At 40.9% G+C, this 19,139-nt stretch overlaps 1 protein-coding gene across 6 annotated transcripts in view; it reads left to right on the plus strand.

The window, feature by feature from the left end:
- The window catches only part of LOC131691638 (ras GTPase-activating protein raskol), a 439,624-nt gene that overhangs the window by 261,143 nt on the left and 159,342 nt on the right, over nt 1-19,139 (plus strand). For 2 of the 6 annotated variants that reach the window (XM_058978195.1, XM_058978196.1), the window contains exon 2: nt 7,669-7,731. The exons of the other annotated variants lie outside the window; for them this stretch is intronic. In XM_058978195.1, coding sequence (XP_058834178.1) covers nt 7,669-7,731 — 63 coding nt within the window. The remainder of the gene's footprint in view (nt 1-7,668; nt 7,732-19,139) is intronic. 6 annotated transcript variants of the gene reach the window in all.

Below are 19,139 nucleotides of genomic sequence, written 5' to 3' on the forward strand. Positions count from 1 at the left end.
CCCGAAGGCATGCAGACGGCAACGTATTTTTGGCAACCTCCTGATCCGAGAGTCCCTTTTAGCTTTTTAGCTCAGCTGCCGATCCAAAAGTCCAACACAAAGTTTGCTTTGAGGGTAAGCCAAGTTGTAAGTATCCTCAATGAAATTTATTCGAGGTATTTCAAATTAAATGGATTAACAGTTTTTGAAGCTTACCAAACATTTTAACTCGGTTTAAAAGTTAATTTGCTCTAACAAGGGCTAGTAGGGCCTAGACATAACCGCAATCAATGTTTCAGTGTGGTGCCTTAGACATACTCCCACATAAGTGTGTTTGATTTGTCCAAGCACCGTTTCCAGCACTCGTCCAACCGTGCTGCTCGTTCGCTTATTATGCAAACAGTGTGCAATCGTACAAATTAACCATTCCACTTTAAACATGAATATTTCTCTGAATAGCCCTGAAGTCTACTGTCGGGGAGCAATTATGCCACCATGGCTGATGTTGTCTGGTTGATATGTTGTATTCACACTCTAGTCAAGCCCAGACCGGCCAATTCCCAGTGTAAGCGTGAGTGTTACGAATGGAAGTGCAAAGTGATTCGGCGTAATGAGTCATAATTTGAATTTTGGCGGATGCTCAAGTTGTTGAATAATTTGTTCCATCAATTACGAGCGTTTTTTAATTCGAAGATTGCATCAAGCTTGCGATCTTCACGATCTTAAGGTTCAATTGAAATCACCCCAAAAAGCGGCCATCTTTGAAAACGAAAAGCAGTTTTTTCGTTTTCCTTTACAAAAACTTCATGAACATCAATCGATGTATTCGAGGCATTGTTAGAATCTTACTGATTGATTTTAATGATGATTTTGCCAACGAGATGCAAGAATACTACTATTTTCGTCTTACTAGCATGGTCGCTTTTCCAAGCTTTCTCAGTTGAACCTTAAGCTGTGTCGGGGTGTTCCAAAAATGTGATTGAGAAAAGCACGTGAGCTGTTATTAGGGTTAATTTCACTTTCAAATGTAAGGCCACTCGTCGCCATTGTCAGCCATCGTTAGCCACCTTGCATGAGCTATGCTCCGTACAATATAAAGGAGTATTGTCGATAAAAATCGAGTGTGAATTTCACCTTGCCTGCTAGTCGGTGTTCAATTGATACAAATGAGTTTCTACTCGGACACAAAAGTAATGTTTCTATTACGGCAACGGAAGATCGTCTGTCATCGGGCAATATGCATTTGTTAGTAATACTAATACATCATATTTCAAGACAGCGAATAAACTGGCATCCATTGCGCTGACTGTGCTGTTCAGACTGCATTGTTCGGTTCTTAGCGGAGCGGAGCTTTGTACTATTTGGTTTGTCGTTAGAAGTATTTAGCATTGATGAATTCATAAATCAAATGAAATTACTTGCTTTGCTCGGCGTTCAATATTCAGATATATTTGTTGCAGACGTTTTGGAATAGTATCATCATTACACAGTCGAGCAAAATTAAAACATCATGGAATTGAAGCGTTCAGTCTAGAGTGTTATATTACTAGGGGCGAAGAAAGCTTCTAGTTTAAAATACAAAATGGTCAACAATATCATATTTCACTTTATTCGTATAGTGAAGATTGGTCAGCAACGTAGCGGAATGTTAAACTTAGAGGCAGAGTGACTTTGAGACAGCAAACAATTATTAGTTTCACTCGGGTCTTTGATGGCATTCAATCGTAAACCAACCGTACTACAGTACACATCAGACTAATGGTGCACCATGCAGTATCAGTCCAGTAACACTTCACTATCGTTTTGATACTTGGCAAGTATGAACGATTTTTGCTCATTCGTCTGCCCACGTCTGCTCCGATTCCGTCGAGCTGGTTCAAGAAGCCAGACAGAGAACAAAGTAGGTGTGCATTCGTTTGTTCAGCTTGAGAGGAAATGCAGGAAAATTGCATTCTGTTGCCATGCGATATGAATATGCAAATGGTTTGAGAGCGAACGACTGCAAACTGCCTCAAGTTAAGTAAATGGATTGTACTTTTGCGTTCAAGGACATAAGAAATTTGCACAGCTATTTAAAAAAAAACAAGTTTTCTACATTTACAGAAAAGCTTTCTTAGGATTTGATGATGTTAAAAATTGGCCGTGCTGCCCCACCAGAAGAAAAAATAATATAACAAAAAATATTCAAAGCAGTATTTCACGTTGATAATAATACGATCCCGCGTTGATACTTGTTACAGTTTTTGTTATTTTAACTAAGGAAACTTACTACGTTAATTGCATTCTGCAAAAATTCTGCTATTGTATTCTGATGGAGAGAGCATCGATATCTAAATTATAACTTTTTTCTAGCGTGTACAAATACTCAAATAACGACACATTAAAACAAAAAAATAAAATGAAACTTTTTAAAAATCTGTAAAATGATGGCATTAAAATTATTACTAAAAGTTGCAAAACAGTTACATACATTCACCAGCACAGATTGCCTATGAAACGAATGGTACCTAAATATAACCAGCTATCCTGGTATGTAGCAGAATATAAATGAACGCGATAACAACCCGAAGTGAGTAAACTGCAAAACAAAGCCATGGCACTACATGTTGTTGCGAAACTTTGCGACCGCAAAGTTTACATGTTTGTAAACTTTGCGGTCGATTCTTAACGTACAGGATAGTTACAGGACTAATACTAGAATCCTACTAACACTGAGAATCTTTCCTGATTGAGGCTCAAACACACAATGACTGACTTATGAACGCAGTACTTTAAGCTTTGAACCGCCTTTTTTACAATGGAGAAGACATTTACGTCCTAACCCAGTACACGTGCTAGTGGTAGGTGTCCAAGCTACCACACGGGGTGTACTGGGGGCGTGTCGGGCTCGAATGGTGACGCTGTCATTAATACCGACTAAACTCCATTGGGCTCCGCCATCGTTCCCCCCAGGAACTACCTCTCGGTATTACTTCTGAGGGGATGGCTGTACTTAATGTACTCATTCACTCTCACTCACGCGTTCATACGTCCTGTATGAGGCTTACTTGGGTGCTCTCTCTATCGCACCTTGATTCACTCTCAAACACTCCACATGAGGCTGACTTTTGTGCTCACCTTTTTCGTTCCTTGCAAGGCTGACTTGTGTGCTCACCTTTTTCATTTCTTGCTAGGCTTACTTTTGTGCTAGCCTCTACCATACCATGTAAGGCTGACTTTTGTGCTCACCCTTAACATACCGTGCGACACTGACTTGGATGCTCACCCTTTCACTCCTCTGCCACGCCATGAGCTAGGTCCCAACATACTACGCTACGAACCTCCCATCTTGGCATGAGGCAGTCCACTTATACGCCTATACACTCGCTCTTCTGCCTTGCTTCGGGGTGGCTGGGTTTACCCCTTACGCGGTTGCCAGTCGCTGCGCTAAACCTGCCTCAGCATGAACAGACCATTCACTCCCTTTTTTGCGCTCGGCCTTTTTTCGCTCCAACTAACCAATCACTAGTTAGCCGTGCCCGTCGTCTGTTGCTCGGTTCGCCAGATTACCTGTAGCATACAGGCAATCTGGCTGGTAGCAGCCGAGAATGCGTTCCACTTCTCCACCGATTGACACATCTGCTGAATAAGGGTTATCCCACTCACGCTGCCATCTGGCGACCGAAGTCACCCTGGTGCGCTCGCGGGCTCCTCTATTTCCACGTAGCTCAAAACACTCCTCATCTTCCCGAATGACCAGCCCGACTGGCATCGTGCTCGCTATCACGCAGGATACCGTGCGGTAGGCAGATATCACTTTGAGGCACATCACGCGGTAGGTGCTCTCCAGCTTCTGTAGGTAACTGGTTACCCTCAGTGCTCTTGACCATGACGGGCCACCGTACCTGAGGATAGATACGGCAACGCCTGCCAGTAACCTACGTCTACTGGCGCACACCTTTGAGCTGTTGGACATCATCCTCGATAGAGCCGCAACAGCAGTCGACGCTCTCTTGCATGTATAGTCGACGTGGCTGCCGAAGGTCAGCTTGTCGTCTATAATGACTCCGAGAGACTTCAGACTCCGCTGTGAAGTGATCGCGACTTCTCCCACATGGATAACTGCATGTTGTGCCGACTTGCGGTTGTTGACGATAACTACCTCCGTCTTATGATGAGCGAGCTCCAGGCCTCTCGCGCTCATCCATTCCTCCACCGTGTTGATCGCGTGTTCTGCGGTTAGTTCTACCTCAGAGATTGACTCCCCGTAGACCTCCAAGGTTACGTCGTCGGCAAAGCTGACGATCTTGACCCCAGGAGGGAATTTCAGTCATACATGAGGTTCCATAGCACCGGGCCTAGGATCGAACCCTGCGGGACTCCGGCGGTATTCGGAACCCTTTCCTGACCGGCATCGGTCTCGTATAGCAGTACGCGGTTCCGGAAGTAATTTTCCGGGATCCGGTACAGATCCACCGGTAGGCTAAGCCGGTGTAACGAGAGCGCGATGGCATCCCAGCTTGCGCTGTTGAATGCGTTCTTCACGTCAAGTGTCACTAACGCACAGTATCGAATGCCTCGCCTTTTTCGTTGGATCGCTATCTCGGCAGTCTTTATTACTGAGTTGAGAGCGTCCACTGTGGACTTACCCTTCCGAAAGCTAAACTGGTTGCTTGACAGGCCGTCCGTACCTTCTGCGTACGGGGTTAGCCTGTTGAGGATAATCCTCTCAAGCAGTTTGCCAGTCGTGTCGATCAGACAGATTGGTCTGTACGCCGATGGGTCGCCTGGCGGCTTCCCGGGCTTCGGCAACAGCACCAATTTCTGCCTTTTCCATCTATCGGGGAAACGGCACTCATCAAGGGACCTCTGCATAGCTAGCCTGAACATGTTCGGGTTCGCTATGATCGCTGCCTTAAGAGCGCTGTTTGGAAGTCCATCCGGCCCTGGAGCTTTGTTCATTGCTAGGGATTTAGCCACTGCGAGTAGTTCTTCATTCGTCACCGGAGCCACCGTTTCGGCCGTGCTCGCACTGTCTCTTAGTGCAGGTGGCCAGGGGCTTGTGGCTCGAGACGGGAAGAGTACTTCGATAATCGTCGCTAACCGTTCTGGGGGTGAAGAGCCCCCTTTGGTCTTGGCCATCACAATCCTGTAGGCGTCACCCTACGGATTCACAGGTTGTCGAAACACGCTCTCTTGCTGCTTTTAATGGCCTTGTTAAGGGTCAATTTCGCAGCTCGAAACACTTCACGGCGGTTCTCTCTTGCATCCTCGGTGCGAGCTTTTTGCATCCTACGTCTAGCTCTGAGGCAGGCTGATCGTAGAGCTGCAATCTCGGCACTCCACCAGTATACCGGGCATCTGACGTTTCTTGGCAGGGTTTTTCTCGGCATAGTGGCGTCGCACGCACGTGATAGAACAGCTACCAGCGCATCCCCGCGGTTTTCAATCTATTACCCGAATGATTATATTTTTCTATAGCGCGTGAAAAGAGCTTTCCGTATCCGTATAGATATTACACCTATCCATAGACAAAAGTATTTTTTAAACACTTTTTTTAAATATGCGGCTGGGGTAAGTTGGCGGCGACGCACACGGGGTAAGTAGGCGGTACTATTTACAGTGCAAAAATAGTCATCAAATATTTTTATTTCTGGAATTCACTCTAAAGTAATAGAAACTGTTTTTTGTCTCTCGTCAATACAGGGGACAATCGCCTGAAGAGTTTCGAAAATTTGGAGTATGCGTCGAAGTCAAAATGTCGGGGTATAGAGACAGAAATCTAATGAAAAGTGTCGAATAATATACAGTATGGTGAAAAGACAATCGGTGCATTTCATAAGGATCACTGCTGATGTAATCGAATTTCCATTTGATTACTTATTTTCTGACAACCCGCCAACTTGCACCATACACACTTATGGCGTTTTCGTTTTTTCTTGGTGCTACACCGGTGTAGTGCAAAGAAAGAGATAGACTGATTACACCCAAGTTTGAATGAGTGTAGCACCGACTATACCGGTGTAGTGCACTGTCAAAAACGAATATGCCATTAGAAAAAAGAAAATTACATTGAAAATAATATTAAAATTTAAAATAAAGAAATATGTTGACAGTCTCGATTTGACACTATAGGAAGGATTTCATATATCGAATTTCACGATAAATGATGCCCTGTTAGAAAAAAGTTATGGCATGTTTTCTCGGTTTTCCCGGAGGATTGTTTTTATTTGATATAAACACCATCCATTGCATATAGTTTTTTTTCATTTTGGGTGTTGTCCTGATAGGCCAGATGTAAACAACCGCAGTTTTCCTATGTATGGTTGCCAAGTTTACATAAGATTTATTATAAAAAACAAAAAAATCGTTTTTACGTATTACAACGAAATTTTTTTTGAAATAATGTTTTATAATGTATATTGGACCTAAAATTTATCGAATGGAACGGAAAACTAGGACTGGTGGTATCCTATATATAGCTTAATGACCCAATTTTATGGAAAACTATATATATATATATATATATATATATATATATATATATATATATATATATATATATATATATATATATATATATATATATATATATATATATATATATATATATATATATATATATATATATATATATATATATATATATATATATATATATATATATATATAAAGGTAAAAATCGAAAATTGAACCAGTCTAGTGTACATACCACCAACTTACCTCGGGGCAGGGGCAAGTTGGCAGTATGTACACGTCACATATTTTTGTCACTAGAAATGAAGACAACGTATCAACCATTTTCATAAAATTCAGAGATGTTGCCAACAGTCTGCCCTTTCTTGCAACGTGTTCTATGTTGCAAGATCTACCAAAATCAAAGCGATAAAAAATGAAAACTGAAAACACCGCCAACTAGCCTCGGTCTCTCCTATCAGCCAAGCCAAGTGGAGTGATAGCGTTAGGAAAATCGATACTGCAAGACCAGGTTGATATTGATTCATTTCAAGCGTCAATCCAACGTTTTGCAACTATGAAGATCCGATTCCAACGTCATTTGATCACCATACTTTAAAATTGTTTATACCTGTTAAGTTATAGGGGCACCTTAGTACAATAATACTCAAGGGCCCAGAGTGGTCTCAAACTGACGCTAGCTCTAAATCAATTTAAGTTTTTAATGGGAAATACATGAATATTTGATAAAAAAATAACTTATTTGTGAAAAAGATAAAGCATAATTTTAAATAAAAAGTTGAAGTTGGTAAGATACTGTTGGATTTATATTTCGAATTCAACTCATCACGTTAGACGCTAAATCCAGAAAGTCACATGACGTGTATAAACATTTAAAGCAACTAGCTGATCCTGAATGGTGTCTAATCACCAGATCATCTGTTCTTGCTTCCCGAAAGGCTAGTCAAACGCAATTTTGGGTTAGTTTAGAGTTATCGTTCAACTGCCTCCAAGTTGGTGCTGATTATTGATGAGATGATTTCGAAACACGAAATCCAATTTTATCTAAGTTAGTTATTGTGCCCATGATACACCATTGATCTAATCTTTTTCCCCCTTGAGAGTAGAATTTTATATAGTCAACCTAACCAAGTAAAACGTATGGGAAAATTTTACTCTGATGAATGAAACAAAAATTCCTAACGCCACCAATTACAAGTTACTGACATGACTCTTTTCCTTTTTTCTTTCCAGGTGAGTTCAAATCCAGAACGCTTCCACGCTTCCAACTAGACAGCTCATTCTGCGGTGAAGGAGGTGATAAATCATATTTAACGTATTGTCACAGCACAAATGGGTTTATATCCACAGCAGATTTTTTAATCCAATTAGTTAGTTTTATTGCTTGATTGCGTCAATTGCCTGGTCTGACAAGATTCATCCTGCTTAACGATTGACACCCACGTCCACATAAGACAAATTTCATCGCAGCAAAATACTACTTGATAAACCCTGTCCATTCAACCCACATCCTAGATACGGACAGGTATTTTGTACAACTGTAAAACTAAACCCTGAAAATTTGGTGCATTTGTAGTGTAATTGTGTAAAATTAGGAATGTACTTAACATGTATTGCAATGAAATACTGTGTCGGCTCAAGGGGGGGTTGGTGTAGGGGGACTTCTTTTTCATGCACTTAGGAGGTTACACCACCGTAGAATTTTTAAAATGTCGATTTTCTATTTATTAGTGTAAAATGTGCTTCCGGAAGTTAAAATGATATCCCAAAACATGGAAGACGAAAACAATACATAAATGTTCAAATTTTCAATTCTGCAGCAAAGCCTCTTATCCTGTCTGTATCCCGTGTGTACTGAAAACTTTAACCGCTTTTTTCTCGAAACCACTTTTTTGTGCTGGCTGGAAATGTAACTCGAACAAATGATTGTTGATCGCTTTGAAATTTTCACAGCATATTCAAAATTAATTTCTCCAGCGACGTACGTAGGATTTTATTTTTTATTGCTTAACTTTTTGTGTCAATTTTGATGACATTTTCGGCGTTTTTCACTTAAAAGTGCACCGTTTCACGTACGTCGCTTGTCATTGGCATAAGGAATCAGCAAAACTTTAGTTTTTGACTCTAGGCCAAAAATAACGGGAATTAGTTTTCCGGCTGTGGACCCCTTCCAAAAAAACTTGCATGAGGGAAAATGCTTCACAGCCGCCATCTTGTGATGAAATTGCTCGAAAAAACATATTTTGTATGATGAAATACTTATGTTATAAATCCCATTTAACAAGATATTGATTCACCTGTTTATTGCGTCAAGAAAAATTCTTGAAATATGCTTGTTTTTTGTGCTCTACAGTGTGTGATACTTTGATTGATCGTATTAAACCTCTAGAATAGTATTCTGCAATCTCGCTGACCACGCTGAACTTATTTTGTTTTAAACAACCATGCATTCCTCGTGCGTATTTGCTGCAACACACAGATTTCAATCTATCGGCAACAATTTTTGAAAAACTGAAAGCGATAAAAAGTAATACAATAATAATAAACAATACACTCTAAACTACTTCTAACCTAATTTTGATGTGATGTGCGCCACCCTTTAATAGCGTTTTTCTCCTAGCCGCGTTTTTCAAAATGGCGAACACGATATCTCAAAAACTAATCAACGAATTGACTTGATTTTTACATTCTTAAAATTCAAAAAAAAAATTTCGTGCACAGTGAATGAATCTTGACGTTACATAAAAGATCCATCGTTGCCTTGTCTTCAAAATCGCAAAACAAAACTTTCGGTTTGAGCACTTTACACCAGACGCCGCCCTTAATCATTAGGAGTTCGGGCTGTGTTACCTTTAAATCCTTACCTTTTTTTGATCAAACGAAATACATATATAGAATTTTGTTTCTCGGTCATTTCAATGCGTTTTAGTTATCCTACGTTCCCATAAAAAGCGTGGCAAAATTCATCGATGACCGGTAAGCCCACCAAACAAAGGCTACCCTGGTCATCGGTGCTTTGTCGCCTACTGTGATTTCGAACTGAGTGCGTACTGCAATAACCGGTTATTGGCCAATGTGGATTAATAACAATAAATTTTATTAATCACCCTCTGACGAAAAGCTTCCGACTTAGGACCGACCGCCATACAATCACATTACCTTTCATTCGCGTTCGGATAATTTTGCGTTGATTTATCGCCTCACGCAGATTACCCTCAAGCAGCGGTTCTGTTTACAAACATCATTTGTTCGAACGCTATTATGTTTTCATATATTTATGATCATCGAAATTTATGCGCTAATTAAATTTGTGTTCGGGAAATATTTCGTCAATGATTTATTTTAGCCCACACTCGAAAGGTCATCCACCATTATCACCCAACGCGTTGTAGGCTGATTCATAATGACGTTATCTGCATTACCAAATCATTTCACCCCTAGAACCAGTAACAAATTTTTGGCCTCGTGTGTGTGCGAATTATTCAATTCGAATCGTTGCAACGTAGCATTTTTGAATGATTTTCCCCATCGTTGCGTTTCATCCCAAACCTCTGAACGACACCGTTGAAAGTTGATTGCTTAGACTGTTTCTCATGTTTATTATATATTACTACAGGCGATGGGATTTTTAACAATGATTTTAAGGGTTGGCATAACTTTTTCAATAGAAATGCTCTAACCCGACAAAAGAGGCAAATGACCCTAATGTTAAAGCCTCTATAATCGAAATATTTTCTGGATTCAATGTGAGTGATGGAGCATAGATACTATATGTCAGAGTTCCTTAAATAGCAGTGCGTATTCATGGAACCAAACTATATTTAGTTTACCATCAAAGTCTAGTTAGACCATTCCGAGACATCGTTTCGTTCTTCGCATCGTGCTTTTAAAACATCCTGAAAAATTGTTTCCTATTTAACATTTTTCATTCAAGTTCACAACGAATTTCTTGCCATGGACGAAGGTCTTATAAATTATATGGGTTTCTGTAGAAAAGTGGATACTCCGACCTAAATGAACTTACGAAATCAAAATAGACAGTTATATTGCTTAGAACATTGAATTCAAGATGATTAGGTTTCGAATTTAAATATCCACGACCATCCAATTCCGGAATTATGGAATTTGATTACGATCTGAATGCATAGACTAAAGACCTAAAACCTTCGCTAATTTTTTTTTTCTTCGAAATTGAATCTTGGAATAAAGAGGATGTATTCAATACTTCAAATTCACAAAAACAGCTGTACGTATTAACAAAGTGCTATACAAATCGACGAATTTGAAGTAAAATGCAAAAAGTGCGATTTTTCGTTTCGAATTCATCCATCAGCAAATGCCACCGCATTAGAAACGGTTAGACCTTAAGTACGAAAAACCATGTGAAGTAGGAGAAGCAAGCACAGAATCTGTTTTGCTGGTAAAAAAAAGTACACGCAACTTGCTATGATACATGGAAATCCTTTTTCGTAGCGGGACTCCATCTTGGAGGTATTAATTTCCCTCAGATTGTCTTAAAATACATTAAGATCGCGGGTGGGTCTTCTTTCTTACTTCTGGCTATTTGAAATTTTCTTCCTCACTGAAAACTTTGATTTTTGATATTTGTTATTGCCTGAACAACTATCACAATATTAGCAACCATTTGGGGATCAGGCGGCAATATTGAAGACTGTGCATTGGTATTTGTAGAGACTGTAAAAATAGATAAACTTAAATTTAGTAAACAAGCTACGACTACAAAAAAATAAATACTCACATTTGATTTCAAACAATATAAAATATAAATTTATCCTTTCTGTGATAGTCTAATCCACGATGACGTCATCAGTTTTAACTTTGACAGTAGCTGCGGGTGGAACTGTGTTCGATGTTTTTCTTCTTGTGTTGTGTTTATTTTTATTTGAAAATTGACAATCACTGCTTTTGTTTACCAAACTGTATTTGGATAGTTGTGATTTTTATTTAAAATGACTCATGACTGTGTAGTAGGTAACTGTAAGTCGACTGAAAAGACGTTGGAAGTTCGTTTGTGTTAATTCCTGCTGTAGGTAAAGCAGCGGAACTGTGATACACATCGATTGGGTACTCTCACATAAGTTGTTTAGATTCTGAGAGCAACGATGTCCCTGAAAACATGAAAATGTACAATCTTTTTGTAGAAGATTGTAGCGATAGAAAAAAGCGGATTTCATGATAATGCCAGCTCTAAGAGCAGTACACATTATTATTCTGATAGGGGCTTTTTCGAAGATCTGAAAAAATCATCGAACTAGAAAAAGGTACATCGTGATGCATGAAAATCGCAACTCTCCACCAAATTATCAAAAAATTAGTTCAGACAGATTTCCGATGCGGTCGACTGCATCCGGGCTCTTTTCTTCTTCATGTAAATAGTTGTACCTGTATGAAAATTTCTAGTATATCCTTACAGTGGAAATATGAAAAGTAACTGATTTGGTGCCGATTTCTTCACCCACACTGAACTTTTAAAAATAATGCGTGGGTAAAGAAATCGGACCTTAGTTTATTTAGTCACTATTTTTGAGTAATTATTCTCAGGCAAGAATCTGAGTATGTTTAACAAGATTTGTTTTCATTTCAGATGAAACACCAAATGTAGAGAATTCAAAAACGGATCATTCCGAGTCCATTCCGATGAAAACGCCAGTGTCGATTGTTAAAACAACTATATCGTTTGCAATTGGCACGGTTGCAACAACGTGTTGACTTTCTAGAAACGATGCTACGATAATTAAAACGACGGTTTATTGGCTGAAAAATGACTGTCATTAGCAAATATTCAACGTATTTACAATTTTGTAGAAAGTAGCCAAACCTTACTGTGTAATGACAAAAAATGAAGTCTTCGTAATGATATTGCAAAATCTTCTTAGTAACGTTTCATTTGATGAATATTACTCATTGTGCGCTACAACAATTTCGAAGCATTTTTACCGAACAGTATTCGCAATGTACGAGTGCTTAAAGTATGCAATCGAAATCGTATCAAAAGATACAATCGATAAGCATACGCCGCGATCGTTCAAATAACAGTATGGGGATAGAAAGATATTATTGGCAGTTTAGAGATTAGTACAGAGAGACGGTCGAATCCTAAAGCTAAACATCATCAAAGCGCTTACAAACTTATGCAAACTACAAAAATTTCTAATCGGCCCGGCAGCAAATGGAACGCTTGTGTTCATCTGTTGCTTATACGGGACGATGCTCTGATCAGTTCATAATCAAAAAAGTCCGAATTTCTCGATATTCTCGAATGCTAGTTCTTGCTGACAAAGGATTTGATATCCCCAATATAATCACATCTAATGAAACTACTTCCTTAGTAAAGGGACTAAATTAAATTCGTTAAATATTGATAGATGTAAACGAATCACGTCGCTTAGAGTTCACGTGAATAATTGGTGTTCTGAAATTCAAATTTACTTCTCTTAAAGGAACAATTCAAGTCGACTCTTGGAGATGGAATTAATGCCGTTGATTTGATTGTATATTTGGCTTGTATTTTAGTTTTTTTTTTTCCTTGAACATTACCATCGCAATAAAGCGTTGAAGATTTCTAATGGGATTTTTGATTGATGTGCAACGGTGTAGTGGAGTGCACTGTGCAAAAATGGTGCAAAACCAGTGCACTCCATTACACCAGTGTCAATCAATCAAAAATCCCATAAGTGTAGCAAATACGTTTCGATAACAACCCAGTAAAGTTTAGCCGGAATCCTACCTGTTTCTAACTCGCACTCCGACTCCAGTGTCCCTGGTGCCGGAATACTATTTAGAACCAGGTTCATTTTTCGGTATAAATTACTGGGAAATACTATGAAACTCCAGATCAAACCATTCGGAATTTGATTCAGAATCCTAAATGGATTCAGTATGGCAACGAGCTCAAATGTAACAATAAACTCCGAAACTGGGATAAATCCTCAAGAAAATACATGAAATGTTTATTGGTAGGGCAATTCAGAGGTTCTTTTTTCACTATCCAGAAAACCTTGACTTACTGGACACAACTTTCCGGAGACACTATCTTCCAAAATGTTCAGTCTCGCATCAAGTCAAACCATTTTACTAGTAAGGTTTAGATTGTTGCAATGTAGCTAAAAACCATACAGGACTCATTCATGATTCCGATCACCGGGTGCCATTGAACTTTGAACCCATTGAACGATAAGTGACATTTATAACTATTTTTTTCAAATCCGTCTGTCCGTCGACTGTGCATGCAAATTTGCCGAGCAGATTATGGCATTCAAATGGGAGCAAGCAACACCATGGCAGTGTGAGGTCGGGACATTTTCTCGTTCATCCGCATTGAATAGATCGCTTGAACAAAGAATTTTCGAATGTTTTCTAAAACTATAGAACTAGCAAGTGAAACTATTTTATTGGTTAAACTTACTTTTCCCACAACCACCTATTTTCCACTACTATCATGTCTTCGACTGTATGTACAAACCAGTTTTTTTTTTTTATTCATTTCGTTTATTTGATAGGCACAAATGCGTTAGCTTGGTGGTGCCAAATGCTTATGTTTTTACATAATATCTTAAAACTAGGAGGTTACAATGTTGAAATATTTTTTTTTTACAAAGGAAAAAAAAGTTTACAGCTATCTTAAGACTAGAAATAAGATTCAATATACAAGAGAGGGCCAAAAGATTTTTTTATGAAAAAATTTAAAACAAGGGATTCACTTTACGAAATATTTTACGGTTATCTTAAAACTAACAATATAGTTTAGTACACAAAAGGGGGAACAAATATTTATGAGAAACTTCACAGAAATCTTAAAACTAGGGATTCAATTCTATTTACAAGATGGAGGACAAGAGTTTCAATAAAGAGTAAAAATTATAGCTATCTTAAAACTAGGAATACAGAACACTAATTTGAATTTTTTAACTAAAACTTATGCTTGGTCAAGATATTCAGAGGGTGGCTTATTTCCGCATCAGTGTAGCAGCAGTTGTATCAAGGACAGGGGAGAGACAGGGAAAGAAGAGCAAAACTTGCAACTTTCGCTCGACCGGGGGGGGGGGGGGGAAGGGGGATCAGCGAAACAAATTTGCGCCTCAGTCTAGTAAGTCGTCGAGTACCGGATTCGGACCCGCGGGGAATCCTTCAAAAGTCATCGGACCTCGAGTCGCTCTCGCTTCAGTTTCCTTCTATGCAGGCGTAGTGGTAAGGGCGACGGCGGTTACATAGTGGCACTCTGGAGCTGATCGGTTCCACAAGGCAGGAGGAAACTCTAAAAACGAGAAATAAAAGAGAGGGGCTAAATTGGGATATTTATCGTTTTTATGAAAGTATAAATAAGGGACATATAGGGGAAATCACGAGTTGCCAGCATATCTCGGACTGGGACATTGGGTGGTCTACCTCGGGCCCGAAGGGATTCCTTTAACTGAGACCTGGCGTCACGATACCCGGCGCATACCCAGACAACGTGTTCGATGTCGTGATAGCCCTCGTCACAAGCGCACAGACTACTCTCCGCAAGCCCAATACGCCGCAAATGCGCATCCATGGTGTAGTGATTGGACATAAGTCGGGACATTACGCGAATAAAATCCCGACCCACATCCATCCCCCCGAACCAAGGCTTCGTTGATACCTTTGGGATAATCGAATGTAGCCATCGTCCAAGTTCCCCGTTGCTCCACGAGGTTTGCCAACTGTTGAGCGTCCTCTGACGACAAATACTAAAAAATTCGTTGAAGCAGATTGGTCTTTCGTATATGTCACCATTTAATGCGCCCGCCTTTGCTAATGAGTCGGCCTTTTCATTGCCCGGGATAGAACAATGAGAGGGGACCCAAACAAAGGTAATCTGATAAGATTTTTCAGATAACGTACACAAGGACTCCTGTATCATCCCCAGAAAATACGGGAGTTGCTTTTTAGGCTTCACCGCACAAAGAGCCTCGATAGAGCTGAGGCTGTCCGAAACGATGAAGTAGTGATCTGTGGGCAGAGTATCGATGATCCCAAGGGTGTACTGAATTGCAGCTAACTCTGCGACGTAAACTGAAGCGGGATCATTGAGCTTGAATGAAGCGGTGATAGTATTGTTGAAGATACCGAAGCCAGTGGATCCATCGAGATTTGATCCGTCAGTGTAAAACATTTTGTCGCAGTCGACTTCTCGGAATTTATTATAAAATATATTGGGGATCATCTGCGGGCGTATATGGTCCGGGATTCCACGAATCTCTTCCTTCATGGATGTGTCGAAGAATACAGTAGAATCAGAAGTATCTAGGAAACGGACACGGTTGGGATTGTACGAAGAAGGATTGATGCTCTGTGCCATGTAGTCGAAGTACAAGGACATAAAACGGGTTTGAGAATTAAGCTCGACGAGCCTCTCGAAATTTTGAATTACCAACGGGTTCAGAATGTCGCATCGGATGAGCAATCGATATGAGAGTTCCCAAAATCGATTTTTTAGCGGAAGAACGCCCGCCAGCACTTCGAGACTCATCGTATGGGTCGAGTGCATGCAACCCAAGGCAATGCGCAAGCAACGATACTGGATTCTCTCCAGTTTGATGAAGTGTATGTTCGCAGCGGAGCGGAAACAGAAACACCCGTACTCCATCACCGACAATATCGTTGTTTGGTACAACCTGATCAGGTCTCCTGGGTGAGCACCCCACCATGTTCCAGTTATTGTTCGGAGAAAATTGATCCTTTGTTGGCATTTCTGTTTCAGATACCTAATGTGACAACCCCAGGTACCTTTAGAGTCGAACCAGACCCCGAGATATTTAAATGTGAAAACCTGGTTGATCGTTGCACCCATTAATAAAAGCTGGAGTTGCGCCGGCTCACGCTTCCTAGAAAAAACAACCAACTCAGTTTTCTCCGTGGAGAACTCAATACCCAGCTGAAGAGCCCAAGCAGACAAATTGTCCAAGGTATTTTGTAATGGTCCTTGCAAGTCGGCAGCTTTGGGCCCTGTAACAGAGACCACCCCGTCGTCTGCAAGTTGCCTTAGCGTGCATGAATTGGCAAGACAATCGTCAATGTCATTCACGTAGAAATTGTAGAGCAGGGGACTTAGACATGAGCCCTGGGGAAGACCCATGTAGCTAAATCGCGATGTTGTTAAATCGCCATGCGAAAAGTGCATGTGCTTTTCAGACAACAGGTTTAGCAAAAAGTTATTTAAAATTGGTGAAAGACCATGCTGGTGCAGCTTCTCTGACAGAATGTTGATAGAAACTGAGTCAAAAGCCCCCTTAATATCCAAGAAGACTGATGCCATCTGCTCTTTGTTAGCATAGGCCATTTGGATTTCTGTAGAAAGCAACGCAAGGCAATCGTTCGTCCCTTTGCCTTTGCGGAAGCCAAATTGTGTATCTGACAGTAAGCCATTTGCTTCAACCCAATTGTCGAGGCGAAACAAGATCATTTTCTCGAACAACTTCCGAATACAGGACAGCATTGCAATCGGCCGATACGAGTTGTGGTCGGAGGCTGGTTTTCCTGGTTTTTGGATGGCGATGACCTTCACTTGCCTCCATTCATAAGGGACAATGTTACCCTCAAGAAACTTGTTAAATAAATTCAACAAGCGCCTTTTTGCTGTGTCAGGCAGATTCTTCAGCAAGTTGAATTTGATTCTGTCTAACCCTGGGGCGTTATTGTTGCACGATAAGAGAGCAAGTGAAAACTCCACCATCGAAAACGGTGTTTCGTTCGCGGTATCGTGAGGAGACGCGGCGCGGCACTTTTTCTGTACCGGGACAGAGTCCGGACAGATCTTCTTGGCGAAAGCGAATATCCAACGGTTTGAATATTCCACGTTCTCGTTGGTACTATTACGGTTACGCATACGTCGTGCCGTACCCCAAAGAGTGCTCATCGCTGTTTCTCTCGTTAACCCGTCGACGAACCGGCGCCAATAACTGCGTTTTTTGGCTTTCATTAGACTCTTCATTCGCCTTTCTAACGACGCGTACTGTTGATAGCTAGCGGGTAACCCGTCTTCCCGGAAGGCCTTATATGCAGTGGACTTTTCCGCGTACAGCTCTGAGCACTCTTTATCCCACCACAGGGTGGGAGACCGTCCATGGGTATTCGCGCTGGGTACTGGTTTAGTCTGAGCTTGATTCGCACTGTCGAGAATCAAGCCAGCCAAAAACCTGTACTCTTCCTCCGGAGGAAGTTCTTGAGTGGATTCGATTTTAACGGATATCGCGGTCGCGTAACTCTTCCAATCAATGTTCCGTGTGAGGTCATACGAGACATTGATTGTTTCCGATGGTCTTGAACCGTTAGCAATTGAAATCACGATAGGCAAATGATCGCTACCGTGGGGATCAGGGATCACCTTCCACATGCAATCTAACTGTAGCGATGTCGAGCAAAGCGACAAATCCAACGCGCTTGCGCGTGCTGGTGGTGTAGGAATCCGCGTCATTTCTCCCGTGTTTAAGATGGTCATGTTGAAATTATCGCAAAGATCTTGGATTAATGTTGATCTATTATCATCATGAAGACAGCCCCATACCGTACCGTGCGAGTTAAAGTCTCCCAGAACTAGCCGCGGTGCCGGTAAGGATTCCGTGATATTACAAAGCGTTCGGTGCCCTACCGAGGCTCTAGGAGGAATGTAGATGGAAGCAATGCAAAGGTCTTTACCTTTGATTAAAACTTGACAAGCGACAATTTCAATGCCTGGTGTCGAAGGGAGGTTAATTCGGTTGAAAGAATAGCACTTTTTGATCCCCAAAAGTACTCCTCCATAGGGGTTTTCTCGATCCAGACGAATTATATTAAAGTCGTGGAAGTTGAGATTTATATCGGAAGTTAACCAAGTTTCACATAATGCGAAAGCATCACATTTTAAACTATTTAGTAAAAATTTAAAGGAATCGATTTTCGGGAGGATACTTCTGCTGTTCCACTGTAGAACAGTGATCGAATCGGTGACCTCGTTCGATGACTTAGCCATCGAAGGATACGATCGCTGCAAGGAGGGGCCATTTAGTAGTCAACTGCTTCAAAAATGTTTGCACTATAGGGAGAAAACGTATCAGAAGGCTTTTAAGAGGATCAGTAACATTGAAAGCTGTGAAAATTAAGTCCACTATGTCAGAAAATTTCATTAGTCCGCTACTGGACTGAGTATCTGTTTGAAAAAAGGGGACACTTGGGGTTTTGGATGTCCCTGGAAGTGGTGGGTACTCCTTGTTAGAATTAATATTTCCAAGTCCTGGAGCAAATTGCTTCGGCTTTTGTGCATCACTTCCGTTGGATTTATTGGTTGTAGATGGCGCACTCTGAGTGGACGACACCTTGGCACCCTTACGAGGCAATGTAGGGGAGGCTGGATTTCTCCTCTTCCTGGATTCCCCTGGGTTAACCAAAGATGTTCCCTCTCGTGGGTCGTCAAATTCTTGCTCAACGTTAGCCAAACCAGCATAGGGATTTTCGGACAGGACAGATGGCGAAGCATTCTTTAGCATTTCTGCATAAGAACGCCTTGAGCGTTCCTTAAGGGAGCGCTTAATTTTATCCCCGCGCTGCTTGTACGCAGGACATGATTTAAGAGCATGTGAAGGGCCCCCGCAGCAAATACACTTTTCATTTTCTCTGTCGCAAGAGTCATCCTCATGCTCTCCTTCGCATTTGCCGCATCGTTTCTTATTTCCACAATATGTGGCTGT

Source organism: Topomyia yanbarensis, chromosome 3 (assembly GCF_030247195.1).
Source record: "Topomyia yanbarensis strain Yona2022 chromosome 3, ASM3024719v1, whole genome shotgun sequence".
In the NCBI taxonomy this organism is placed as follows: domain Eukaryota; kingdom Metazoa; phylum Arthropoda; class Insecta; order Diptera; family Culicidae; genus Topomyia; species Topomyia yanbarensis.